Here is a 27,795-nt window from a genome sequence, read left to right on the forward strand (position 1 = left end):
TATGCTGGTAATATGTAGACAGTTGGAAATTTGATTGGATTTATTTTATATTTTTTCTATTTTGCTGAAGTTTTTTATTTTTAAATTGTTTTTAGTTTATTGTTAGGTCCTCTAAATAATTTTTCATATCATCTGTAAAAACTGATAATCTTGTTTTCCTTCTACATGTAGCCCTTCAATATGTTTATTATTTTTTGCTACAATAGGTGAAATTACATCAAATAATGGAGGTGACAATTGACATCCTACCTTATTGGGAAAAGCCATATATTTCTCATCCTAGGACAGCCCCATGTTTTGCCAAATAGAATGTATATTTTTTTTCTATTTCTTTTTTATACTGATTTTTAAAATTTAATTTTATAATTATAATTTTTTGACAGTACATATGCATGAGTAATTTTTTTAATAACATTATCCCTTGTATTCATTTTTCCAAATTTTCCCCTCTCTCCCTCTACTCCTTCCCCTAGATGACAGGCAATCCCATACATATTACATGTGTTACAGTATAACCTAGATACAATATATGTGTGTAAATCCAATTTTCTTGTTGCACGTTAAAAATTGGATTCCGAAGGTATAAGAAACCTGGGTAGAAAGACAGTAGTGGTAATAGTTTACATTCAATTCCCAGTGTTCTTTCTCTGGGTGTAGTTGTTTCTGTCCATCATTGATCAACTGGAAGTGAGTTGGATCTTTATGTTGAAGATATACACTTCCATCAGAATATATCTTCATACAGTATTGTTGTTGAAGTGTATAGTGATCTTCTGGTTCTGCTCATTTCACTCAGCATCAGTTCATGTAAGTCTCTCCAAACCTCTCTGTATTCATCCTGCTGGTCATTTCTTACAGAGCAATAATATTCCATAACATGGAATGCATATTTTCAAATAGTAAAGCTTTCATAGTGAGGTTCCCTGTGTGATAAGATGCTTAGGTACATTCAAATCTATTTATTTGTGTGATGCATATGACATTATGCTAAAATTGGGGTCTGAGATTTAGATTTAAATGATATAAATATATGATAAATAAACTATGTAACTTTAGGCATATCACTTAACCTCTCTGAGTTTCCTTATCTATAAAATGAGGAGGACTTGATGTCCTTTAAGGTTGCTTCTAGCTCTAACTATATTAGCAAACCCTCTACTCCTGAATATCTTACGTGACTTTTGTCCATGTCCTTCTTTTTTTTTTAAGATTCTACAAAGGTACCTTTATTGTCAAAAGTGCCTTTGACAAGAAAACCTTAGCAAAAGTTGGATTAGATACATGCAGAGATCTATTTAAGTTTCTATACAATTTTTGAGAGTCTAAAAAATAAATAGAACATGTCATTACAAAATGTATTCACAAGTATTAACAAAATAAATATAATACTGAACAAGGGTCTTATAACTATGCTTTACAAACAGCTCAGTAATATTAACTTCCTTCATAGTGAATCATGACTTGAAATTATCAAGTTCACAAGTATAGAAATAACCTAAATTGATCCTGTAATATTTCATTTAAGCAAAGTGACTTTTTATATACTTGATGAAGAGTTCAACAATAGCATGGAAATACTAGTGACCCCAAGAACCAAGTTTTTTACATAACTCCAAGCACTATTTAGGGTTTCAATTTTCTCAATTCAAATACTCAAAATACAAAAACACAGCTATTTGCTAAGTGAGGCTATATTCTGACCTCAAATTGGGGTTCTTTTGTGCTTATGAAAACATACAATCTAGAATACTGTCTCTTAACTTGTATGTTCAATTTTAGCCTCTATTAGAAGTTAGCAAACCATCACTTTCCATTTCCAACAGTTCTAAATATGACAATTTTTACATCCTAACATTTAAATGCAATGGGAAGAGGGATAGGAAGGAGCTCATTCACTCCCCTTACGAAACATGTCAATTGAGTCAGAATTAAAATAAACCACTGTAACTGTGATATCATCCCTATACATCCTTGCTAAATCTTCAGGCAATGCCAACATGGCGGCAAGCCTCTCCTGGTACATCTCCCCATATTCATTGCATCCAATGGCATGCCTAATTAGGCGAGTGGCTGCATTTTGGTCAGGGGCATGGATGCCTTTAGCTTTTCTTTGAAGTAGCAGGCTTTGCATTAGGCCCAGATTAGCTGGTTTCCCAGTCAGTTCAGGTTTCTGCCTACTGGCCTCTTGAAGGTGCTCCACCACAAGCCTAATCACATCCTCATTCCGCAGCAAGTCCCACAGTCCATCAAAAGCTAAAACAAGGAATTTATCCTGGCGTCTCAATTTATGGTAAGTGATTTCTGGTTCTGCAGTCAAATAAGGCGGTGTGTGATAGTTAGGAGGCGTAAACCTATAAATATTTAAAGCCTCAGTATCAAAACCCCTCTGAAGGATACTCTGCTGCAATTCTTTACTCCATTTTAACTGGACATCGCCGAATGCTCGAGAAGGCATGAGAACACTGTCATCCATGACTACAGTCCTCTCCTCAGATTCTGGGTGTTCCTTCTTTAGCCTTAGGAGCTCAGATTTGTTCCAGGCATTATGGTCTCGAGTAAGGGGCAGACAAGACCATGCTCCATTGTTCTCCTGTACCCCAAGTATAGCACGACAGTCTCCAGTATTTGCCACATGCAAGTGAATCCCATCAACATGAGCCATACATGCTGTTGCACCAGAAAACGCAACCTGTAGGGAAAGGTTTCTTAACATTTCATCCTCCAAGGGAGCTTGGATCTCCAGAGAGATGTCAGAATCCAGTCTCTGAAAGGAATAAGCTAAAGCTTCCTTGATGCTGAGCCCCATTTCCATACGCAGATCAAGCAACTCTTGCCAATAGACCCGCAGGTGGTCAAAGTGCATGCAAGTAACTTCCTTGTAAATACTGTCACCTGGGTGTTTGTACCAGTGCAGGATGGGCAGGAGAGGTTTCATACACGCCATGGCATTCTCCATCATCTCCAGGGTTTCATGAGACATCATGGACACTGCCACGTAATAGAAGAGCCTTTCACTTACTGCCTGAGCACACGCATGGCCCCCATGCCCGTCAAAGACACCAAACATCATTCCTTTCGTTTGAAGGCAAGAGGCCATACTCCGACGATCCTCCACAGGAGCGTTGGCAGCCAACTGGTTACTTTCAAACTTTAAGACTGGATTAGGAAATTTGCTCTCACATCGGAGAATTTTATGTGACAATTCACCAGCTCTCAGGATTTCACTTATCTGAGCAGGTGTGAGCTGCAAATTAAAGTCTTCTTCAGTGGATGTGTGCCTGAAAGCTTTTTGTAGAAAAAAGCCATTATTGTGTGGTCCATAATGTACTGCTGGTGATTTAAATAGTCCTGTGGAAAAAAAACCTTCAACTTATTGTTGTTATGGATACATCTCAAATACAAATGTCCTTTTCCTTGTAAGGTGGCAATGCTGTTTCTGGCTGAATTTAAAATCCAACAGGTCAAGGTATTAGACATTTTGAAATTAAACTGAATGGGGCTATTCCTTCAGGAGATTTTTTCAAACCTTACAGGAACTCCCCCAGCCGAGTTCTGGAGCCGCAGTCACCGAGCCGCCCATGAGCGCGCCAGCCGCCGGGTCTCTAGGCTTTTTTCAGCACGGACTGCCCCCTGTCCATGTCCTTCTTGAAGCTTGCCATAGGGTTACCATCCAACATGCTGGGATCTTTCCTTGTCCTATGCTGTCATTATCAAGATAGCAATGGAGTACGCTGTTTATCTACTTGTTAACGCCTTACTCTTGCTTTATGATAACTATATTTAACTCCTGTTCTTACTTACTCATTGCTTACATGTTGTAGTTTGGTAATAACCATAAAGCATCTCTCTATTTCTCTGTATGTGACATTCATTTTTTATTTTTGGGAGGGTTTTATTCCATGTCTTGCTGTTGTATTCCATGTCTTGCTGGAAATAATACTGGCAGAATACTTATATTAAAAATGGATCTTTGTTTCCATAGGAAATAGTGTAGTTATTGGAATTTTGCATTTCCCAAAAGCAACTTAATCTACTATCTTCTTCTGGGAAGAATTGGTCCATCTTTGTTTTTTTCTTCTAGATATACTTACTTAGGAACAAATTGTCCAAATTTGTGACATAAAGATGTTTCATGATTTGTATAATAGAAATGCTTCCTCTATGTGGCTTTCCCAGAGTGGAGTGTTTGCAAGAGTTTGCTCTCCCAGAAGGTTCTGAAATATTCAATTTTTGATGCAATTAGCAAAATTTCCTCTCCAAAGAGGACCACCTGGAGGACTTCACTATCCACCAAGAAACTCACTTTTAATTGAAATGTTTTAAGTCTTCTGTACTTGTTAATGTGTGTCTATGATTCTTATAAGCACCTTTTAATGGTGGCAAGTATAAACAGCCATTCTAAACACAATACTCATAGTTTCTATAGTAGTTTTTTTTTTTTTTTCCAGAAGGGCCCTATTCTTTTCATTTTAGGTAGACTCTGCATATAAGCCTTGCCATTTATCTTGGACTCCCCATAGCATCTTCTTTATCACAGGGTTTAATGCCTTTAGTCATTATACAGATCCTTATTTTAGATAGCATTGCAGTGAATAGAGCACTCCTGGAATAAGGAAGACCTGTGTTCAAATCTGGCCTTAGTCACTTGCAAGCTGTGTGACATTGTCAAGAAGTATAATCTGGTGTGCCTCAGTCATGTAAAATGGGCTGGAGAAGGAAATGACAGTTCACTCTTGTGTCTTTGCCAAGAAAATCCCAGTGAGGTCTCAGGAGAGTTGGACTTGATTGAAATGTCTTTCCTTATGTTTATGATCAGGTCATTGAACAGGATTGTTAGTTTTTTCAAAGAACCCAGATTAATTTTTGCATATTGACAGATCATCTTTGTTGGAAAAGAGAATTTCAGGTATTATTTTGCTCAAACAAATCACGTATTTTTTCATAATTGGCAAGCAGCAAGTAAAATGGGATCTTATATTCTCTATATCTTTCTGTGAGCTATAAAATGAAAAAGATGTGAGACATTGTTGACTACTTTTGGCAGATACCTTCTTGTTGCTTCCTAATAACTTCAAGATAGATGCCCTTGAATTGTTTATAGATGGCTCATATGACAATTTTGCATCGGAGGAAGAGTAGGCAATGACTATTGATGGTTTTTCAGTCACCTGTTTATTAACATTATTCAATTTATCAATAATGTATATTTTTTTATATATTCTCTCTCTTTCAGAGACCTTTACATACTAGGTGTCCCAAAAGTCTTAGTACGATACATAGCTATTCAAGCTGAAAATTGCACTAAGGCTTTTGGGATGGTCTCTTTATCCATCACAATTATGTCTCCTTTAGAACAACTAATACTCTCTCTATATACTTGGTCCAATTAAACAGCTATTCTTATCTTTGTTCTCTTTAATGCTATTTTGTCCTTCTTATTTTATCTTATCCTTGATTGTGATATTTGGTTACAAGAATTCAATCTTTACTTCTTTTAATAATTTTTTTTTGTAATCTTTAGAGATCTTTTTATTGTCTTTTATTTATTGTTCTATTTTTATCCTTAAATGCACTAGAGATTACCATCCTTAAGGGGATTCCATATGAAGTTTTATTTCAATTGATATAACTTTTGACATTTCCACTATGCTTTGTGAGACAGTATTGCTTTATAGCTATGTCCATCATTCTTCTCCATGAAATTTTACGAACAGGTGTACTAACTAAAATTAATGTAGTCAAGCTTTTTCACTTGGCATGTAAGTCAAACATTTCATAACTAAGGTGCTTACTGGGCTTATTTTTGTTTTCCTCTAGTGGCAATAAATTTAGAATGGTTAAAGTTCTGCCTTTTAATGTCCATCTACACATTTTTATGCCCATTTTCCATTTTTGTTATTAACCCTTGTTTAAATAATTCAGAATTGAAATGTTTCAATTGAATGCTTTATCTTTTTCATGATTATGTTCATGAGTTTACATTATTTTATGCATTCTTTATATGTCATATCATATCCAAATATTGTCCAAATCATTATTCATATATCATATCCAAAATATTATAACAAAAAGATAATGTTGTGTGTAATGTTCTTTTTCTCTAAATTGTAATCGTTCTTTTGGGGGCAGGTCTCTTGGGAAGCTTCTAGAGGCAGCCTTGGCTTTACTTCCAGTTCAGTAATCCCAAATCCAGCCAGGAGCTAAAGTCCAGATCCTATATTGTGTTCTTCAAAATCCTGAATCTTTTCCTGGGGCCCGGTTGGCTTTAGTAGAGGACTATCTTTCTCCTTGGTTCCCCCATGAGCTCCTGTCAGAATGTCTCCAGCCAGCTTCAGCCTCTACTCTAGCTCCCTCTGAATCCAAAGCCTCCAGTCAGCATGAAAGTACACATGGGAATGAATCAGACTCTGCCTCCAAAAGTGTGGGATTGTGGGTTTTCCAGAATTCAATCCTAGTTGTGAATCTCCCAGAAGTCCACAAGCAGGCTTTTCCTTTAGACTTGTGAATCTCTTGGACTTGCGAATCCACTGAATCCTCCCCGTGAATCTCCTCGAGCTTCCCTGAAGTTCTCCTCTTGACTCAATCCAGAATCTAACTCTCTCCATTGAATCCTGGCTCCTTATATCCTTCTAGAGAATGGGCTTGTGGGAGCTCCTTGTGGCCCAATGAGTGAACTCCTTTAAAGGTGTAAGTTCCTTTAAAGATTTGAACTCCTTTAAAGGTGTGAACCAAGTGCTTATAAGTACCTTATATTCTGATCTTTTTCTTGTCAAAGCAATGGTCTAGTTCACTGCTGATCCAGTAATTACTCAACATCAGTAATAAATACCTTCTATTCTTTTAAGAAATATTTTCTTTTCATCTTCTCCAATCTCAATAGCTCCAGTTCTTGATATGAATGCAAAAAAGCTTTTACGTAGTCTAGAAACCTCTGGTATCTCTTTCACTTATTTTGATTACTTATCCTTCATTCTATAGTAAGGAATGCCCAAATATTCCATGAAATCATGTTTCTTGATTTCTTTGTATATGATAAGACGAACTCGACCAACTTTTTGTTTGCCTTTTAAGCCGCTTAAGTATATTACTATAGCTTTCATTTAGTTACACCCAGTGATTTACAAACCCATTTTATCCTCAAAAAACTCCTGGGGGTGGGACAGGTTTTATTATCATTTTCATTTCCTAATGAAGAAACTGTGGTATCAGAGTATAATAGACTTTTCCAGAGTCACACAGCTAGTCATTTGATCTGCTCTTCCTGATTCTATACATAGCATTTTATCTGCAGTACCACCAGATTGTCTCAAATACCCATTGCTTTTCAACAACCAAGTTACTACACATCAAGCTGATATTTACATTTCAGTCCTCAATCCCCAATCTAGTCCTTTCCATGATACACTTTTTTTTTTTTGGAGTCCTTTTAACAATAGTTCATGCAAAGTGTAGAGAAACTATGAAATAGTGTGAATTCCCAAATAAAATAAAATTCCCCATTGCCAATTATTTCTAGATTGGGCAGAGCAACAGTTTAGACTTGCCTTCCTAGAAAGTCTGATATAGGACAGGGAAATACTATTTACATTTCTATAGGTAGCAGTGAAACTTTAAAAATTGTTTTCACCCCATGGTGAATACTCTAATATCACTCTTCCATGTGAAAAATAAACTGAGCAAATTTGCCTCCTTTGCCTGTTTCCTCTCATATTCTTCCAGCTCTTTTGGTTGAGAATCCCCAGCACTGTGGAATAAATATTACTTTCCATATGGGGCAGTATTAGGTTACTTTTCTGTCACTCCTTAACTATAGTCTTCTACCTATCCCTATCTACTTCCTTTATTTTTATTCTTCTCCTTTCTTGTTACTATTCCTTAGGTTTCCTGGTTGCTAAAGTGGCATAATCTTCCACTGATTAGCCTTTATGTTTATCCTGAAGTTGAAGAATTCTAGGGAGTAGACTGAGGCATCTTTCTTTAGAAATTATCAGACAGTTTCACACAATCAAGCCCAAGTTCCCTCATAGCCTTAGTGTAATATTTACCATCAATTGGCAGGTCTTTCAGGAGATCTTGATATTCATCTTCTGTGAGTATGATCCCCATATCCTTCATAAAGTCTTTTAGGTTTTGAGCATCAATATTTTCTATTTATAAAATATGAATGAGAATGGTGAAAGATAGGAATGTGAAGAATATATAGTGACTCCGGAGTGGGAAAGATAAAATTTGAGTCCTATTGTCTTCAAATTCAACAAGGGGAGGAGTATTATTATTCGAGGTGAGTCTACATATAAATTATGGAAAGTCACCCAGGCCTTCAGAATTAGTAATTTTCCTTTCTGGTTCATGTCTGGTGAACAGTGGCAAAATAGTGATGGCTTTAAATTATAATTAAATTAATAAGTAGGGTTTGATTATCTTTGCCTTTATCCCAATTGTATTGATTTTTATGAATGCAATCCCACATTTCACTATTGGTTTGGAGACCTAGAATAAAGTCTGTCTCAATCTTAGGAAAAGTAGAGCTCTAAAATACCTTACATTATACGAAATTTGGGACTTGCTACAAAAGAAACAGAAAAGAATCTATGAAACTTGAAAATTTTGGAAAAATTGGAAAATAGGGGTTGGAAATACAGTAATAACCATTTAATAATTTATCCACAAGAGGTGGAGTTAATTTCACAGTTGTTGTTCTGGACTCCTGAGTCTTTCTCCCTGAATACCACATGCCATATCTAAAAAATTCCTGAAACTCGGCATTTTTCGCTCTATAAAGTCTTTCAAATCCACCCTCTTTCCTCTCTACTCACTCAACCTCAACTTAAGTTCAAGTCATGATCCATCTCGTTTTTAAAGAGATGTTACAATACCATCTTAATTGGTGTTTCCTTCCCTCAATAGTCCTCTCCCCCTTGAATTCATCTTCCACACAGTTGCCAAAATAGTGTTCTTTGAATATATATCTATTGATTGTGTCACTCAGTAAACTCCCCTGGTTCCTTATTTCTCATGGATCAAATTCATAAACTCCTGTTTCTATGGATTTTAGAACCTGGCCCCAATCTATCTTTCCTTTGCCTAACTTCTATTTCTCACACAGGGCCTTCTATGTCTATTATCTTATTAGCTGGTTCCCTCTGCCCCATTGTCTCTTCCTTACTTCTATTTCAGAATCTTTCTTTTTCTTCATGGTAAACCATAATGCCTGGCTTCTATTGAGGAGGCTTTCCTGATTTCCTCATTGCTAGGGCCCTCCCTCCCAAATTATGTTGTACTTGTTCTGCATTTATTTATATGTGTACATGTGATCCTTCCCAAGACAAGTCAAACTCCTTGTGAGATGAGACTTTTTCATCGTTTTTGTCTTTGTTTCTCTAGTGCCTAGCATAGATCCAATAGGCTGCTAATAAATGCTTGCAAATTGATTATCTGTGTACCTGAAGGTCAGCCAATTATCTTTATGTATACTGTTCAGGAGCCTGCCTGCCAGTGGAAATAACTTGCCCCACAGTCATAAACTAGCAAGTGCTATAGGCAGGAAGTGACTATAAGGTCCTCTCAACTCTCAGGTTATATCTCTGATCCATTATGTGATAGTGCTTACTCTCATAGGTTTTTCTGAAAAGTATTGAGATGTTGATGTTTACCTGCCTTCTCATTATACTTTCCCACTCACCTTTAATAGATTTCACCTCATCCATAACTTCATTGAGGGCAACATTCCCATCAGCTGTGAGAAAAAGCACATGTTAGACAGAGACCTGTGGATGCAGAATCTCACAAGAATAGTATTATATTAAATTCTTATGAGATAAGCCATAGTAATTTAACATTTTTCTCTGATCTGTAAGTTACCTTGGAATTTTATCCTAATTCCTCTAGATACTAATTCAACATAGCCAATTGATGATATAATAGTAATAGTTTGGTATTTACATAAAGATTTAGGGGTTGCTAAGTGCTTTTCAAAGATTGACTCATTTTATTTTCATAAGAATCATGAGCCATAGGTTCTATTATTATGTCCATTTTACAGATGAGGAAGCTGAAGCTCAGAGAGGTTAAATGATTTGCCTAAGAGACACAGCTAGTTCATGTCTAAAGCTCTCAGGTCTTCTTAACTCTAGCTAAAGACCTATATATTGTACCATTAAGATCCTTTATACAATCATTCAGGGATCTTCTCTTTGCTAACTTCTAATAGGACATTTTATTTAGGCATGTCAGATTTGGGACATTTGGCAGTAAGATAGAAAGAACTGACCACTTCCTATCTCTTGGCCTCCATTTCCCTCCTTTGAAAAATGAACGGACTAGACTAGACTATGTCTGTGTCCCCTCCCGGCCAGGGTATTATATCATCCTATGGATTAAGAAACTGCTTTTAAAAAAAAATAACAGGGAAAAGAAGGGCTCATTTTTTCTTTCAATGTTCTGAACACAATCTTGTATTTAGTTAATTTTTATGTATCTTTGCTTTCTCTAGTTGTTTACATGTAATGTATATGTATGAGGAAACAAATATGTAATTTTTATTATAAAATATTATATTTTATTATAAATATTATTATATATTTTATCATAAAATATAAAATATCAGTGAAGTGGTTTCAGGTGGAAAGAAGTGTGGCTCCTGTCAAAGAATCGTTCCATTTGATCATTTTGTTAAAAGTTCAGAAATTGAAGCACTAAACTGGAGAGGAAGTTTTTGCTATTCCAGTCAAATAAGTGGATAAAGGACAATTAATTATGCCTTACAATAGCAATCCTGTGAAAGATTATGCTATTTAAATCAAATATGTGATAAAGGACAATTAAGTCTTAAAGTAATAACCCTGTGAGATCTTTGCTACAGTAATCATTACCAGGTGTGTACACTCTAAATGTCATCTTCAACTCTTTCTTACCCCTCTATACCCCATATCTTGTCAATTGCTAAGACTTATTGATTCTCCTTCTATAATCTCTCTTGGCTCTCTCAACTTGCACTCACATTTTCCATTTGCATTTGTCAATTTAATTTAGATTTAGTATTCACTTTTATTTTGGGGGGCACACATGACTGTTAAAGGCAACTTAAGAAATGAGTGGTTTAAAAAAGGTATTGTTAGAGGAAATATATTGAAAGGTCATGGCTTACTGAAATAGTCAAAATTCGTATCTTTTGTCAACTGGTCAGAATAGTGTAGCATCTCATTCAAATATGCATATATATACATATTTACACAATACATTTATGTGTGTAAACACATACATATTTATTTTATACAGACACATACATACATATATGTGTGCATGTTTGTATGTTATGTATGTATATATTTACTGAAATTATAAATTTTGACTGTTAGAAAGACTCGATAAGTTTTTTAAAATGCATGCCAATTTTTATGCAGTTTATAACATACATGTCTTCTGTAACTGTGGTGAGATTAAATTTTTTAAACACTTTGATAGCAAGTCATTAGTTGCTCTTTTACAAGACCAATAAAGCTAAGTAGTTAAGGGATAACTTTTATAAAGTTGCACAACTAGATGATTTTTAAAAATTTTAGTCAAAAAATGACGAAAAGATATAGTTAGATATAATTGGGTTATAATTTGCTCAGTCTACTGATACCATTGAAAATATGAATCTTTTGAAATAGTAATAATAGCTGGTATTTATATAATACTTTTAGGTTTGCAATACTGTACATATATATTTATACATATATATTTTCTAATTTGATTCTCAGAACAACCTTACATAACAGACACTATTACTATCCACATTTATAGATGAAAGAAGAGAGGTTAAAAAAGACAAATGAATTTTACAGGATCACATCAATAAGTGTCTAAATCAGGATTTGAATTTAGGTCTTCTTGAGTTCAAGTCCAGTACTAGAACATTTTCTCTGGCTGATTACAATTAATTCACTGGTCACAGTAACATTGGGCTTCTCCCATTAAAGATGGCTATTAGGCAGCTCAGGGAAGGACTGTGATGAAAGGAATCTTCCATTCCTATATTCTATCTCACTGGCATTTTGGGGAATTCTTGCCTTGAAAGTTCAGTCAGAAATAATATTTCATCATACATTATGATGGGCTTTTTGTGTAGGAAATTCTTTTCATATGAACTAAAATCAGATTCTTTTAGAAATTTTCAGACAGGAGGGAAATGTCTTTCCCCTAAAACAAACAGGGGCATAAGAAATGCTCACCATCAACTGGCAGATTATTTAATAGTTCTTCCATTTCTTTATTTGTGAGCTGGATCCCCATCTTTCCCAGAACTTTATCAAGATTGTCAATGTGAATTTTCCCTCCTTCAGAAACAGGAAAATTAAATAATGTTACCATAAAGCATTCATTGAGTCTTTATAATATGTTAGACACTGTAGTAAATCATAGTAATTCAAAACCAAATCAAGGCAACAAACATCTCTTCTTTTTTTTTTTTTCCTTTTGAGGCTAGGGTTAAGTGACTTGCCCAGGGTCACACAACTAGGATGTGTTAAGTGTCTGAGACCAGATTTGAACTTGGGTCCTCCTGAATTCAAGGCTGGTGCTCTATCCACTGCACCACCTAGCTGCCCCAACAACAAACATTTCTTTAGGAGATCACTGCATGTGAGGCAAGTCTTAAAGTCCTGGTAATAAAAGAAAAATCAAAAGCACACAGTCTTTGCTCTCAACGAGGTCACAATCTAATGGGTGAGATAAATAAGAAACATGGAATTGTGCCTAAGACTAACAGATTATATAAAGCCTACATGTAAATTAAATTATTACATGAATTTCAGAATTGGATTCTTCATTCCTAATTTGAGGGTAAGATAATATAAATTTCTAAGACACATGGAGAGTCATTGGAAGAACTTGGAAGATGATCTGTTCCTGTGATACTGGTCCAAGACAAATATTTGGAGAGAAACCTCCATAGCACACAGTAAGTAAGGCATGAATTGTTCAGGGCTGATGGATTGTGCCAAAACAGAAACCAATCTACACATTTTGCCAAGATCTTTTAAGTTTTCCACATTAGTCTGGTGAATTGTTTCCTCCAGGGTGATTGGACATAAAGAACTGGAAGTTATGATAGAGAAACACTGAATCAGTAAATTGAAAGGATAAGAGAATTCACATTAAATAACTGAGAATAAAACAGTTTTCCACTTACCTTTCAGATTCTGTAGAGCATTTATTAAGTCTTTCAGATTCACTTTCCCATTGGCTGTAAGAGAGAGTGCAATTTAGGTCACAGAGAAACTAACAGAGAATTACAATAATAGCACTAAGTTCAATATTGTGTAAACTCATCCTATAAAGACTGTCCTATTCCTTCATTGTTCCACTAAATGAAAATGAAAAAGAAACAAAGCTCTCAAGAGGATAAATCCATCCCTTTCATTTACTAAGATTCTTCTGACTCTGTGATAAGATAACACAATTCATTATAGTAAATGGAAGATTTATTTCAGAGAAAATTTTTGATTTAAACAGATAACAGATATTCCAATAGCTTTACAATCTCTTGAGTACCTTTTTACAGGAAATTGTAGATACTACTGTTTTGATAAAAGGGTATTTTTTATCATGTGAGTCATCAAGTGTGCATCTGTATAATGTATTATATAGTTTTAAAAGCATATAATACATTTAAGAAGGTATTTCCCACATTGTCTCTCTCTCTCACACTTTTTCTGAATTCCAGTTCTCTTTTGTGTATTCTATACAGTTGGAATCACTATTATTCCTTCCTTTTCCTCCCCAAATTCTGTCCCTCTACCTCTAATAAAAACCTGATTGTCATAGTTCAGCTATGATGTGTGAGAGACAAACAAGGATTAAGTTTCCACAGAACAGTTAAAATTAATTTCCACAGAAACCTTGAGCTGACAATGAGAAATATTGAAAAGCTAAGTTTTCACGGAATATCATAAGCCTCAAGGTAATGTAAAATAATAATAAGTATCTCTGACCAATGAGCTTTCAGAAGAAGAAACTCACTTGGCTCCAAATTTTTGATAAAGACATTTAGGCTAGAAACTGGTTTAAACTGACCAGATTCAAGCCTGAGAAAATGCTTTTCTTTATTGAGTTTGATTAATAAGCTTCTTGCATATAAGCTGGCACATCCCGAATAGAATTAGAACCTCATTAATAGAACATGGGATATATGATGAGGGAAGGGGAATTAGGAGTAGCATGTAAGAAATGATGTAACCGACCAGGAGATCATCATATATTTCAACAACAATACTATATAATGATCAATTCTGATGGACGAGGCCCTCTCCAACAATGAGATGAACCAAATCAGTTCCAAGAGAGCAAGTAATGAACTGAACCAACTACACCCAGCGAAAGAATTCTGGGAGTTGACTATGAACCACTACATAGAATTCCCAATCCCTATATTTTTGTCTGCCTACATTTTTTACTTCTTTCATAGGCTAATTGTACACTGTTTCAAAGTCTGATTCTTTTTGTACAGCAAAATAACTGTTTGGACATGTATACATATATTGTATTTAACTTATACTTTTAACATATTTAACATTTCTTGGTTAACCTGCCATCTGGGGGAAGGGGTGGGGGGAAGGAGGGGAAAAGTTGAAACAAAAGGTTTTGCAATTGTCAATGCTGGAAAATTACCTATGCATAAAATTTCTATAAAAATAAAATAAAATATTTCTAAAAAAAAAAAAAAAAAAAAAAGAACAGCCTACAAGGACTCTCGTGAATATAATTTCTTCTACTATTGTATACCCATTCTTGAACTGGAAATTTATTTTTATATATTTTGAATTCTCCCTGATGTTCTGCTGACAATATCCTTTTTTGTTTGTTTTATTTTCCTCCTGTCTTTTTTTTCTATTCAGTTTTTGAAATAAACAAAAATTTTAAAAAAGGAAAAAAAAAAAGAAATGATATAACCCTAAGGGGAACTAACCAATCCATTCTTTGGGGGGATAAAACTGCAACAAACTAATAACATGAAGCTTGTCTGCTTCTGTATCTAGTGCTCCCTCTTCCCTTCTTACCTGGAAGAACACGTATAGGTCAGTGATTGTTGATGTTTTCTCAGTCATCTGTTTATTAACATTATTCAATTTATCAATAAGGTATACTTTTCATATCTTGTCTCTTTTAGGCATCCTCATAATATTTATAAGTCTTAGTATAGTTTATAGACATTCAGGCTGAAAATTGCAGTAAGGCTTTCTATTCATCATAATTCTGTTTCTTTTAAAATAAATAATACTCTATACACTTGGTCCAATTGAGCAGCTATTCTCATCTTTGTTCTCTTTAATGCCATTTTTATCCTTCTTTATATGATCTTATCCTTGTGATGTTTGGATATAAGCATTCTATTTTTTCTTGTCTTCATAATTTTTATTGTAATATTTTGAGATCTTTTAATTTTTTAAAATTACTGTTCTATATTTATCCTTAAATGTGCTAGAGATCCCATTAGAGGGATTTCATATAAAGTTTTCTTTAAATTGATATAACTTTTGACAGTTCTCATTATTTATGAGACAATATTGTTTTACAGATATGTCCATCATTCTTCTCCAAGAAATTTTACAGACAAATTTATTTATTAAAACTAAAGTTATATTTCTACACTTGACATGTGAGTCAGACATTTTCTGACTAAGGTGCTTACTAAGCTCATTAGTTTTCCCTTGGGCCAATAGATTTATAATGATTACAGTTCTGTTTTTTAAGGTCCATTCAAACATTTTTATGCCCATTTTCCATTTTCATTATTAACCCCTGTCTAAATAATTCAAGATTGAAATATTTCAATTGTATGCTATATCTCTTCCTCACTACTATGTTAATGAGTTTACAATATTTTATGTATTCTTTATATATCACATCAAACATCATATCCAGAATATTATTATAAAAAGATAATGTAATTTTACATTCTGATATTTTTCTTATCAAAGCAGTGGTCTTATTGTTCACAGCTGATACAGTGATTACTCAACTTCAATAATAAGTATTTTCTAACTGTTAAGAAATATTCTATTTCTTTTCATATTCAGCAATCTCAATAGCCCCAATTATTTTATTGAAGAAGCTGTTTTTGATATGAATACATAGTCTGGAAACCTCTGGTATCTCTTTCACTTATTTTGAATACTTATCTTTCGTTCTATAATATAATGACCAAACATTCCATGAAATCATGTTTCTTGTTGTCTTTGTATATGATAAGACCAACTCCAATGGCTTTTTGTTTGCCTCTTCAAGCCATTTGAGCATATTACTATAGCTTTCATTTAGTTGCACAATTATTTACAAATTCATTTTATCCTCAAAAACTCCTGGGGTGGGGCAGGCATTATTATCATTTTTATTTCCTAGTGAAGAAACTGGGGCAATGAGAGCTTAAGAGACTTTCCCAGAGTTATACAGTTACTCAATGCCTGAAGGCACATTTGATCTGCTCTTCCTGACTCTACATACAGCATTTACCATTAGGCTGCCCATTACTTTTCATTTCATTTACTCACAAATGTTCATTTAAAATGCTTTTTCTCTGCAAGGCAGAAGAAAAACAAAACTTCTTCAGATTCTACACATTGAGAATAACAATCAAGCTGATATTTATATTTCAGTTCTTGATTCCCAATCTAGTCCTCCTTTTCCATGACACCGAACTTCTTTTTTTGATGGGATCTGAGGAGTACTGTTAATAGTAATCCATTCAGAGTGTAGAGAAACTATGAAATAGTGTGATTTCCCAAATCTAAAGAAAACCATTACCATTTACTTCTATATTTGTTCAGAAGCAATTTAGAATACCCTTCCCAGAATCTAATATAGTAGAGGAAAATATTATTTACATTTCTGTAGGTACCAGTGAAACTTTATAAGTTTGTGGAGTTTCACCCCATGGTGAAATTCTTATACCACTCTTTCATGAGAAAAATAAACTGAGCAAATTTGCCTTCTTTGTCTGTTTCTTCTCATATTCCTCTAGCTCTTCTGGTTCAGAATCCTCAGTCCTTAAGCTAGTCACTTGAATTGGATGAAAAGATTATTTTCTATTTGGGGCAGTATTGGGTTACTTTTTTGTCACTCCTTAACTCTATCCTCTTCTACCTTACTCCACTTCCTTTATTCTTATTCTTCCCCTTTCTTGTTACTATTTTTTAAGTTTCTTGGTTGCTAAAATGGTCTAATCTTCCACTGATTAGCTTTTATGCTTACCCTGAAGTTAAAGAATTTTAGGGAGTAGAGTGAGGCATCTTTCTTTAGAAAATATCTAGCATTTTCATAAAATCAAGCCCAAGTTCCCCTTATAACCTTAATTGTAATCTAGAATACTTACTATCAATTGGCAGATCTTTCAGGAGAACTTCATATTCATCATCTGTGAATATAATCCCCATGTCCTTCAGAAAGTCTTTTAGGTTTTGAGCATCAATATTTTCTATTTACAAAAGATGAGAAAGATGAAAGATAGGAATGTGAGGAATATATAATGACTCCAGAGTGGGAAAGATAAGCATATTAGTCCTTTCATCTTCAAATTCAACAAGGAGAGGAGAATTATTGTTTAAGGTGAGTCTACATATAAATTAGGGGAAGTCACCCAGGCCTTCAAAATTAGAAATTTTCCTTTCTGGTTCATGCAAATACATGTGGTTGAATAAGCCTATCTTGAGGAATGTGAAATGGTCACCAGATAGTTGTCTGATGACTAGTGCCAAATAGTGACGTTGCATGGATGTCGCTAATATGTAGGGTTTGATTATCTTTGCCTTTCTCCCAATTGTTTTGATTTTTATGAATGTAATCCCACACTTCACCACTGGTTTGAAGGCCTAGAGTGTTGTCTGTCTCAATCTTAGGAAAAGTAGGGCCAGAAAATGTTATTTTATAGGAAATTTGGGACTTGCTACAAAAGAAACAAAAGAGAATCTAGGAAGTTTGCAAGTATATTTGAATAGTGATGACCGTTTAATAATTTATTTACAACAGCTTGAGTTAATGTCATAGTTGTTATCCTGGACTCCTGACTCTTTCTGCCTGCATACTACACTATATCTAAAAAATACCTGAAACTTGGCATTTTTTCTTCCATAAAATCTTTCAAATTCATCCTCTTTTCTCTACTCACACAACCACACTTTCAAATCATGGTCCATCTCGCTTTTGAAGAAATGTTACAATGGCACCCTGCCCTAATAATCTTCTTCCCCCCTCGAATTCCTCTTCCACACAGTTGCCAAAATAGTATTCTTTAAGCATATATCTCCTCATTGTGTCACTCAGTAAACTCTCCTGGTTCCTTATTTCTCCTGGATCAAATACATAAACTCCTGTTTCTATGGATTTTAGAATCTACCCCCAAATCTATCTTTCCTTTGCCTAGCTTCTGTTCCTCACACACTGCCTTCCATGTCTCTCTATTATCTTACTGGCTGCCCCCCCCCCCCATTCTCTCCCTCCTTACTTGTACCTCAAAATCTTTTATTTTCCTTCATGGTAAACCACAATCTCTGGTTTCTATGAGGAAACTTTCTTGATTCCTCCACTGCTAGGACCCTCCCTCCCAAATTATATTGTATTCTGCATTTATTTATATGTTTATCCTAAAAGAAAGCCACTTCCTTGCAAGATGGGACCTCTTCATTGTTTTTGCCATTGTTTCTCTACTGCCTAGCACAAATCTAATGGGTAACTAATAAATGTTTGCAAGTTGATTTTTTTTGTCAATGCAGATCAACAAATTATCCTTATATATTGTTAGATGCCTGCCTGCAAGGGAAAGTAACTTGCCCCACAATCACAGAACTAGTAAGTGCCATAGGCAGGAATGAATATAGGGTGTCTTCTTGACTCTCAGGCTATCTCTCTGATCTACTATTCCATGCTTTCTCTCATAGTTTTTTCTGAAAAATATTGAGATGTTGATGTTTACCTGCCTTCTCATTATAACTTCCCACTCACCTTTAATAGATTTCACCTTATCCAGAACTTCATTTAGGGAAACCTTTCCATCAGCTGTAAGATAAGGCACAAGTTAGATAGAGACCTGAAGTTGCAGAATCTCACAAGAAAAGTTTACATTAAATTCTGATATTATGAGGTGAGCCAGAGGAATTTAACATTTTTCTCTGAACTCGGTCAATTACCTTGGTGTTTTATAATATTTTCTCTACAGATTAATTTATAATAGCCAACTAAGAAATGAAAAAGCTTTCAATCTGTAAATTGATTATAATAATAGTAATACTGATAGCATTTACATAAGGTTTTAAGAGTTGCACAGTGCTTTACATATATTAATTTATTTTATACTCACAAGAACTTTATGAGGTAGGTGCTAGATGAGGAAACTCTGGCTCAAAGTGGTTAAATGACTTGCCTGGGTTACACAGCTAGTTCAGGTCTAAGCCTTTGGCCTTAGATCTTCCTAACTAACTCTAACCCTATATCTTCTATCCCACATAGCTACATCATAGAGTCATTCAAGAAGCTGTCCTTCTCTTTTCTACTCAGCATCAGAAGAACTTGTATTGTGATCAGATAATATATTTCATATATCAGATTTAAGACCTTTTAGGAATAAGATTGAAAGGACTGTCCCTTTTCCATCTTTTGGCTTCAACTTCCTTGTCTGTAAAATGAAGGAACTACACTATGTGACCTGTATCATGTCCCTTCCTCACAAGAACACACAATATGACCCTGTATTCTACGTAACTCATTCACATTTTTTTTTGAAAACACAAAGAAGAGACAAACTAGTTTTTTCTTTCAAATGTTTTGACCACAATTTTGTTTGTGTTTAGTATTTTATGTATTTTTGCAAATTTGACTTGCTTGTCTAATTCATTAAGTATAAGATATATTGTCTATCAGGAAACAAATATGTAACTTGTTACAAAATGTTATATTTAAATAGAATTGACTTATTCAGGTAGAAAATGGCATAATCTCTTTAGGAGAAGCATTTCTATTAGCAGGCTAACTTTGTTAAAATTCCCAGAAGTTGAACCACTTTTTAAGAACCAGTTTAAGTAAAATGTATGATAAATTGCATTTAAATATTCTTTTAAAATGTAAAAATTACTTTACATAAATAATCTCACTTAAGTTTCACTAGAACCTCTAAGTTCAGCTCTACAGGAACCATTCCCGGGTATGTATTTTCAGATTATCAACCTCAACTATTCTCTTTTCCCTCTTATTCTCATCTAATCATTTGCCAAAATGTGTTAATTCTTCCTCTTAAATCTATTTTTTTCCATCTCTCCATCCACATTATGCGTCTTCAGGATCACTTTAATTTATATATAGTATTCATTTTTGGGTTTTGGCCAGAAAAAACTGTCAATGGAAATTTAAGTAATGAGAAGAGAGGCTGCAAAATGTATTGGTGGAGGGAATACTCACATTTAACAAGATTATAGATTTTAAAAATCACATTCCTTGACAACTGGTCAGAAGGGTGTAGAGCTGAGGACCTCAATTCTCCCCCTCTGAAATCATCGATCTAGACTCAGAGACTGTTTAACCTTGTCAAAATGCCTATTTATTATTATTATTATTATTTTTTTTTTTGCTGAGGCAATTGGGGTTAAGTGACTTGCTCAGGAAGTATTAAATATCTGAGACCAGATTTGAACTCAGGTTCTCCTGACTTTAGGGCTGGTGCTCTATCTACTGCACCACCTACCTGCTCCATGCCTGCCATTTTTGAAAAATCTTAGTATATTAACATGTCTTTCATTACCATGGTGACATAGATTTTTAAAAGCTATGGTAGCAAGTCATCATTGGTCTCTTATATAAAATCAAGAAGACTACTAAATAGATAAGGGATCATCTTTAGAGGTTGCAATTACATGATGATTTCTTTTTGGCCAAAGAAAATGAAAGGATATATTTATGTATACAAAGGTTATAGCCTACTCAGGCTAATCATACAATGGAACAAACATGGATATTTTGAAATAATAATAATAGATGGCATTTACACAGTACCTTTGCGTTTATAATGCAAAAATATGTATATATTCATATCTATCCCTAACCATGTATATGTATGTGTGTGTGTGGGTGTGTGTATTTTCTCATGTGTTCCTCACAACAACCTCATATAGTAGATTCTAGTACTATCACTACATTTTGCAGAAGAGAAAAGAGAACCTAAATAAAGGAGGACAAGTGATTTGTCCAAGATATACCAGTAAGTTCTAGGGCAGTATTTGGATTCAAATCTTCTTAACTCTATTTCTAGCATAGAGCATATTATCTGGCTGGTTAGGATTCCTTGATGACAGATACATTAGGCTTTTCTCTTTAAAAAGGGCCATTTGGCTATTCAGGTACAGCCTGTGGTAAAGAGTGAGGAATCCTTCATTCCTTTGTTGTACTAAGTGTTAGTCTGGGAAATCCTTGACAATTAAGAGATAATATTTCATCATACTTTATGATTTAGATTTTGATATCTTTTTATGTGTTCCAAATAATGATCCTTTCTCAGATAAGAAGGAAAAGTATCTCTAAAAATATACAAGGACATAAGAAATGCTCACCATCAACTGACAGATGTCTCAATAGCTCCTCACTTTCTTTGTCTGTGAGCTTGATCCCCAGGTTTTCCAGAATGTTATCCAGGTTATTAATATCAACATCCCCTCCTTCACAAAGAAGAAAAATGTAAGATATAATCAAGCAATCCTTTTTAAGCACTTAATATGTATTAATAGTTTTTTAAATCTGGAGAAACAAAGGCAAGTCAAATCAACAAGTAATAAGTGTTTACTATATTCTAGACATGGTACTTAAATACTAGCAATAAAAAGAAAACCAAAATTACTATTCCCTTCCTGGGGAAATCCAATCTAATGGGAGACAAATATGACAGATATGGAATTGTGTCAGACAGACAGATTGTATAAAGAATACATACATGAGATTACAAAACTGTATTTATCATTTGTAGTTAGAGGGTGAGATAATAAAATATATAATAATATGTATATATATAGTTCATATATATGGATATGCATATATATATGTATATATATATGTACATATATATATATATACCCCTCGTATATCTATCTACATTATTCTCTCTATTTTTTCCCAAATGCTTTCCAAACTCATTTTGAAAGGCATAGTGACAATCTTTAAGGACATACATAGTCAAGTGAGATTGTGGTCCAAGAGAAACCTCCATAGTACAGAGTAGAGAGGAAATTGGTCAAGGTTGATGCATTCTGGCAAAGTAGACAGCTAATCTACATACTTTTGGTCAAGGGCTTTGACCTTCCTTGTGTGGATGGTTTGCATAAATTCCTGAGTGATTATAGAGCTCTTCCAGGAGGCTATGTAATATTCAAGTTTTTGATTCAACCAGTAAAATGAATTCCCAGAGAGGATCATCTGGAGGAGTTAATCATCCACCAAGAAATCCATGGGTTCTCCTTCATCACACTAGTGAATATTTTTGTCAGCAAATACATCATAGTTTTATGCCTCATCTTAGGTTATGATCAGTAGTTCATTGAACATGGTTATTACTATTGCTATGCTTTTTAAATTGACTTAGGAAATAACCTCATGGAAAAAGCAACTCTTTCCTTATGGGAAAAGTGACTAAGAAAACATCAGCAGTCATTGACCTGTATACTAACCTTCTCACCAATAAAAAAATCTCTGTATGAGTCATCTATGCACAAATTGAGAAAATTTTTATTGAAAGTTTTAGTAGAAAGTGTTTACAAGAGATATTCAACGATAGACAACATCTTTGTCATATTGTAGTTGATTTAAAGATGTAGAAAATGTAAAATCCCATTTTGCCTTTTGTTTCCCAATTATGAAAAAAGTATTTGATTTAGAAGAGCAAAAGATGTTTTCTGTGTCACTTATTTGTTAATATTAATTGTATTAATAAGGTCTAAGTTTTTTCATATCTTTCCTCTCCTTTCAGATACCTTTCAGATATACTAGTTCCCCCCAAAATATTAATATAGTTTATAGCCATTCAAATTGAAAATTGCACTAAAAAATTTGGGGTAGCCTCTTTATCCATCACAATTTTGTCTCCCTTAGGAAAAGTATACACTCTATATATACTTGATGCAATTGAACCACTCTCATATATGTTGCCATTTCTATCCCTCCTCTGTGAGCTTATCATGTATATGATGTTTGGTTATAAGTATTCTCTCTCTACTGCAATTGAGAGTCTATTATAGTAATCACTAGAGATCTTTTCATTTTTCTTTAATTTATTGTCCCGTATTCAGCCTTAAATGGATTGAAGATTAACAATGCTTAGTGGGATTCCTTACAAAGTTTTTTAAAGTTGTCTTAACCTTCCACAGTTTCTTTATGCTTTATGAAACAATATTGCTTAGAACAATGTTTATTATCCATCTCTATTAAATTTAAAAACAAGTTTACTAATTAAAACTAGTATTGGCATATTTCTTTGTTTGGCATGTAAGTCAGACATTTCCACATTAAAGTTTTTCTCTTGTGGCAACAGATTTAGAGAGTTTAAGTTCTGTCTTTCAGTGGCCATCCTTATCCCTTCTTGATGTCCATTTTCCATTTTCATTGTTAGTTATTTGATTAAATAATATAAGACTGAATTGTTTCAACTCTGTCATCTCCTTCTTACTATTTACAACATTTTACCTATTTTTGAAATATTCTGATCTTTTTCTTGAAAAATTAATGGTCTGTTGTTCTCACAACTGATCCAATGATTACTCTTACATGAATAAATTGTTACCTCTTTGACATAATTTCTTTTCCTTCTTTCCACCCTTCCTTCCTCCTTCCCTCCTTTGTTTCTTTGTCTTTCTTTCTTTTTGCAATGCTATTTGGGTTTATCAACTCTAGCAATTGCCAATTCTTTTCTTGATGTAGCTATTCCTTATATAAAGGTTTGATACTTCTTTATAGCCCACAAATCTTTGGTACCTCCTTTTCTTTTATCCTGCAATATTTATCCTTCTTTCTACTATATGGGATGCCCAAATATTGGTTCTTGTTTCCTTTCGATGTGTGATAAGACTAACTCTTTATCTCTTTCTAGCTGTTTAACTGTATGACTATAGCTTTCATTCAGTTGCACTTATTTCTTCTGGTTCCATCAATGTTGAGATGATTCTGTTCTTTTAGCCCTTCATCTACTTTTTTGGTCATTGGGCAAGGCTCTCTGAGTTAATTTGACTCTTGGTATTCTGAAGTTTACAGTATGTCAGCTATGTTATTCATAACAATTTCTGTCCTCTCTTCTAACAATCTGCAAATGTCTCTGCAGACAGAAATGAAGAGGGAATGATGGGACTGAAAAAATCACTATATATATTTTCTTGATATATGAGTTTCTATGGCCTTTAAAAAAATTCTCCAAATGATTGGCTTACAAATTATCTATGCTTATTAAGGTTGGCCCTAAAAAAGGCCATTTTTTTAAAGCTTTCCCCAAAGACTTATTTTTTCTATTGCTAAAAGCATAGTACCAAGACATGGGGATCATGGGCACTGATTATCTACACAAGTCTAGGGAAACACAGGAAGAGAAGAACATGGAAACCCATATTTTTGCCTCTTTTTTTTTTTTTTTTTTTCCCCTGAGTCTAGCAGAACACTGGGAGCAGGGATTATCTTCATTTTTTTTTATCCTCACCACTTAGTATACTGCCTGTCACATAGTGGGAACTTAAGAAATTCTTGTTGACTTAACAGTAATAGATTAATTGAAGCGAGTTTAAATGATAAACCCAGAGTCATAAAGCTATTAAGTGTCTAAGGAAGGATTTCAATCAGGCTTTCATGACTCCTAATCTTAACAGTCTATCCACTATGCCCCCTAGTGGCCTTAATTAAATTTGGCAGCTGACTAGCTAAATCATTTGTGGTGTATAAATACAGTAGAATATTATTGTACTTTAAGAAACAATATGCAGATTTTAGGGAAACATGGGAAGACCTGTATGAAGTGATGCAAAAAGAAGGCAGGATATATAAAGAGAATAATACATAGTGACCACAGTAATTTAAATAACACCACTAAAAAACAGCCAAATTTTGATGGACATTTCGATAAAGGAGACATATCTTCCTTTTTTTTTTTTTTTTTTTTTTTCAGTAGAGAATTGATTACTGGAGGTGAAATGTAGCATACACTGTCAGGCACAGCTTTTTACTTAATTGTTTTTCTTTGTTACAAGAAGTTGAAAGATTAAAGAATATAAAAATAAAAGCCAAAAATGGCTTTTAAAAAAAAAAAAAAATTAACTTAATCCGAAGCATCAGAATTCTCCATTTTACCTGATTTTTTCATCATAAAGTCTCACCTTGTAAAGCTTTCACTTCATTTATCAGTGTACTCAGATCAGTCTTCCCATGAGCTATATAAGATAAGGACAATTTAAACATGTGAGAATTGATGGTAGAAAAAAATGGCATAAAATTCTGAGATTATGAAACCAAAGACAATTCAGTTTTCAACATGAACCATAGACTTTTATTCTATTTTCTTTCTTGGTGGGTATGTAGATAACTTTTATTACTGGTGGTACACTTATTCCTTTAATGTGGTTTCTCATGTTCTTTCCTATAAGATCTTAAATCTTCTCAGTAAAAAAGAAACATTATGGAAACAAAATCTGCATTCATATTAGCACATCTTCCATAATATCAGTCAAAGCATTTATGGAAAGAAAAGAGTCCCAGAAACATTGTTGTGTTGTTACAGCAGAGAAAGAAAAAGCTACCATGTTCATGCTCATCAAAACTTCAGGAACAAATACAAATTATTTTTTGTTGTTGTTGTTGTTTTGTTTTTTGCATCATAGTTCCCTCATTTAAAAACAACTCACATTTGGCTGCAATACCAGCCAATAAACAATTGTGTATATTACTATTGCATATTGTGCAATTGCACAATAGAACAATTACGAAATAATTTACAAAGTCATATATCCTATTTATGCTTCCATGCCTGGAAAGGAGACATAAAGGGAAACATAAACATATGTTTTTGGTCATTAATATTAAAATTGCATTAAATGACATTTGAATAATGGGAGTGAGCTCAAGATCAAGTTATACTATATGCTATTCACCCAGTTTTGTATTCTATAGCCAATCTTTGTGACTTTTTTTTACAGACCATCAGCCTCTGGAAAGTAATTATTTCCTAAATTTCTGAGGGTCCTCAGTTTCCTTTAAGGCTTGGTTTAAGTCCTGAACAAACTGGCACAAATGATTGCTGAACCACTGCCATTAACATCATATCACATCATGGGAAAAGTATCACAAGACTATAGAAGAACAAATATCCTGATTTTCAAAGAAATGAATAGAATAGTCTACCAACTATAGGTAAGTGTATAGATTTTAATTCCTGGAAAGAAAAACAACAATAAAAGATCTTTGGTAAACATTTAGAAAGGGAAACAGTAGGTTATAGACTGAAACTTTCTATTTAATGTGGCCTGTACAAGAATTTTTTTTACTTGAATATACATTTGTTTTGTTTTTTATTTTAATAATATTTTATTTTTCCAAATACATGCAAAGATAGTTTTCAACATTCACTATTGCAAAACTTTGTGTTCCAATTTTTTCTTCGCTTTTTTTCCCCTCTGATTCCCCAAGACAGTAAGCAATCCATTAATAGTTTAAATATGTGCAATTCTTCTAAACATATTTCCATATTCATCATGTAGTACAAAAAAATCAGATCAAAAAGAAAAAAAAAAACAAGCTAAAAACAGTAACAAAGGTGAAAATACTAAGCTTTGATCCATATTCAGTCTCCTTAGTTTTCTCTGCCATCTCTTTCACTCACTCTCTATCACAAGTCTATTGGAATTTCTTAAATGACCATCATAGTGGATCATCACATAATCTTCTTGTTACTCTGTACAGTGTCCTCTTGGCTTTGCTCCTCATAAGTTAGCATCAGTTCATGTAAATCTTTCCAGGCTTTTCTGAAATAAGCCTACTCATTATTTCTTATAGAACAATAACATTCCATTACATTTATATACCATAACTTATTTAGCCATTCTCCAGATGATGGGCATCCACTCTGTTTCCAGTTCCTTGCCACTACAAAAGAACTGCTACAAAAACTTTTTGCACATGTGGTCCCTTTTTCTTTTTTTATTTATCTCTTTGGGACACAGACCCAGTAGAGATACTGCTCTATCAAAAGGGGTAGGTACAGTTTTATAGTCCTTTGGGTATAGTTCCAAAATGATCTAATGCATTGTTGGAATTGTGAACTGATTCAACAGTTGGATCTCACACCCCATACCAAGATAAGGTATAGATATACCAGGGTGTTGGTCAATGCCTTGTTTCTGCCATATAGCTTTCCAGTTTCCCCAGAAATTTAAAAAATTCTTATCCCAGAAGCTGGAGTTTGTGTTATCTGATTCTTATTTTTGGATTTCTTAGACATTATTTCATCTGGTACACTTTGTTTCATCATTTCTAGAGGTGTGTGTGTGTGTGTGTGTGTGTGTGTGTGTGTGTGAGAGAGAGAGAGAGAGAGAGAGAGAGAGAGAGAGAGAGAGAGAGAGAGAGAGAGAGAAACAGAGAAAAAGAGATACAGAAACAGAGAAAGAGACAGACAGAGACAGAGAGAGACAGAGAAAGAGAGGGACAGACAGACAGAGAGAAAGAGACAGAGACAGAAAAAGAGAGAGACAGAAAGAGACAGAGAGGGAGAGAGACACACACAGAGAAAGAGAGAAAGAAAGACAGAAAGAGGCAGAA

At 34.1% G+C, this 27,795-nt stretch overlaps 2 protein-coding genes and 1 long non-coding RNA gene across 3 annotated transcripts in view; 1 reads left to right on the plus strand and 2 right to left on the minus strand.

Moving 5' to 3' along the window:
- Positions 1–27,795, minus strand: part of EFCAB3 (EF-hand calcium binding domain 3) — a 205,631-nt gene that overhangs the window by 125,576 nt on the left and 52,260 nt on the right. Inside the window, exons 15-22 of the mRNA XM_074260947.1 lie at positions 25,362–25,415; positions 21,573–21,677; positions 18,979–19,032; positions 17,354–17,455; positions 13,175–13,228; positions 12,216–12,320; positions 9,683–9,736; positions 8,046–8,147 (exon numbers count right to left, since the gene is read on the minus strand). Coding sequence (XP_074117048.1) covers positions 8,046–8,147; positions 9,683–9,736; positions 12,216–12,320; positions 13,175–13,228; positions 17,354–17,455; positions 18,979–19,032; positions 21,573–21,677; positions 25,362–25,415 — 630 coding nt within the window. The remainder of the gene's footprint in view (positions 1–8,045; positions 8,148–9,682; positions 9,737–12,215; positions 12,321–13,174; positions 13,229–17,353; positions 17,456–18,978; positions 19,033–21,572; positions 21,678–25,361; positions 25,416–27,795) is intronic.
- LOC141538924 (uncharacterized) overlaps positions 1–27,795 on the plus strand; it is a 150,113-nt gene that overhangs the window by 104,304 nt on the left and 18,014 nt on the right. The window contains exon 3 of the long non-coding RNA XR_012481157.1: positions 26,178–26,391. This is a non-coding gene — a long non-coding RNA (uncharacterized LOC141538924). The remainder of the gene's footprint in view (positions 1–26,177; positions 26,392–27,795) is intronic.
- Positions 1,592–3,566, minus strand: LOC141541324 (pyruvate dehydrogenase [acetyl-transferring]-phosphatase 2, mitochondrial-like). Its single transcript, XM_074265470.1, is given in 2 exon segments — positions 1,592–3,358; positions 3,361–3,566. Coding segments are annotated over 2 exon segments (1,587 nt in total). The 5' UTR covers positions 3,478–3,566; the 3' UTR covers positions 1,592–1,888.

This window comes from Sminthopsis crassicaudata, chromosome 4 (genome assembly GCF_048593235.1).
Source record: "Sminthopsis crassicaudata isolate SCR6 chromosome 4, ASM4859323v1, whole genome shotgun sequence".
Classification (NCBI taxonomy): Eukaryota; Metazoa; Chordata; class Mammalia; order Dasyuromorphia; family Dasyuridae; genus Sminthopsis; species Sminthopsis crassicaudata.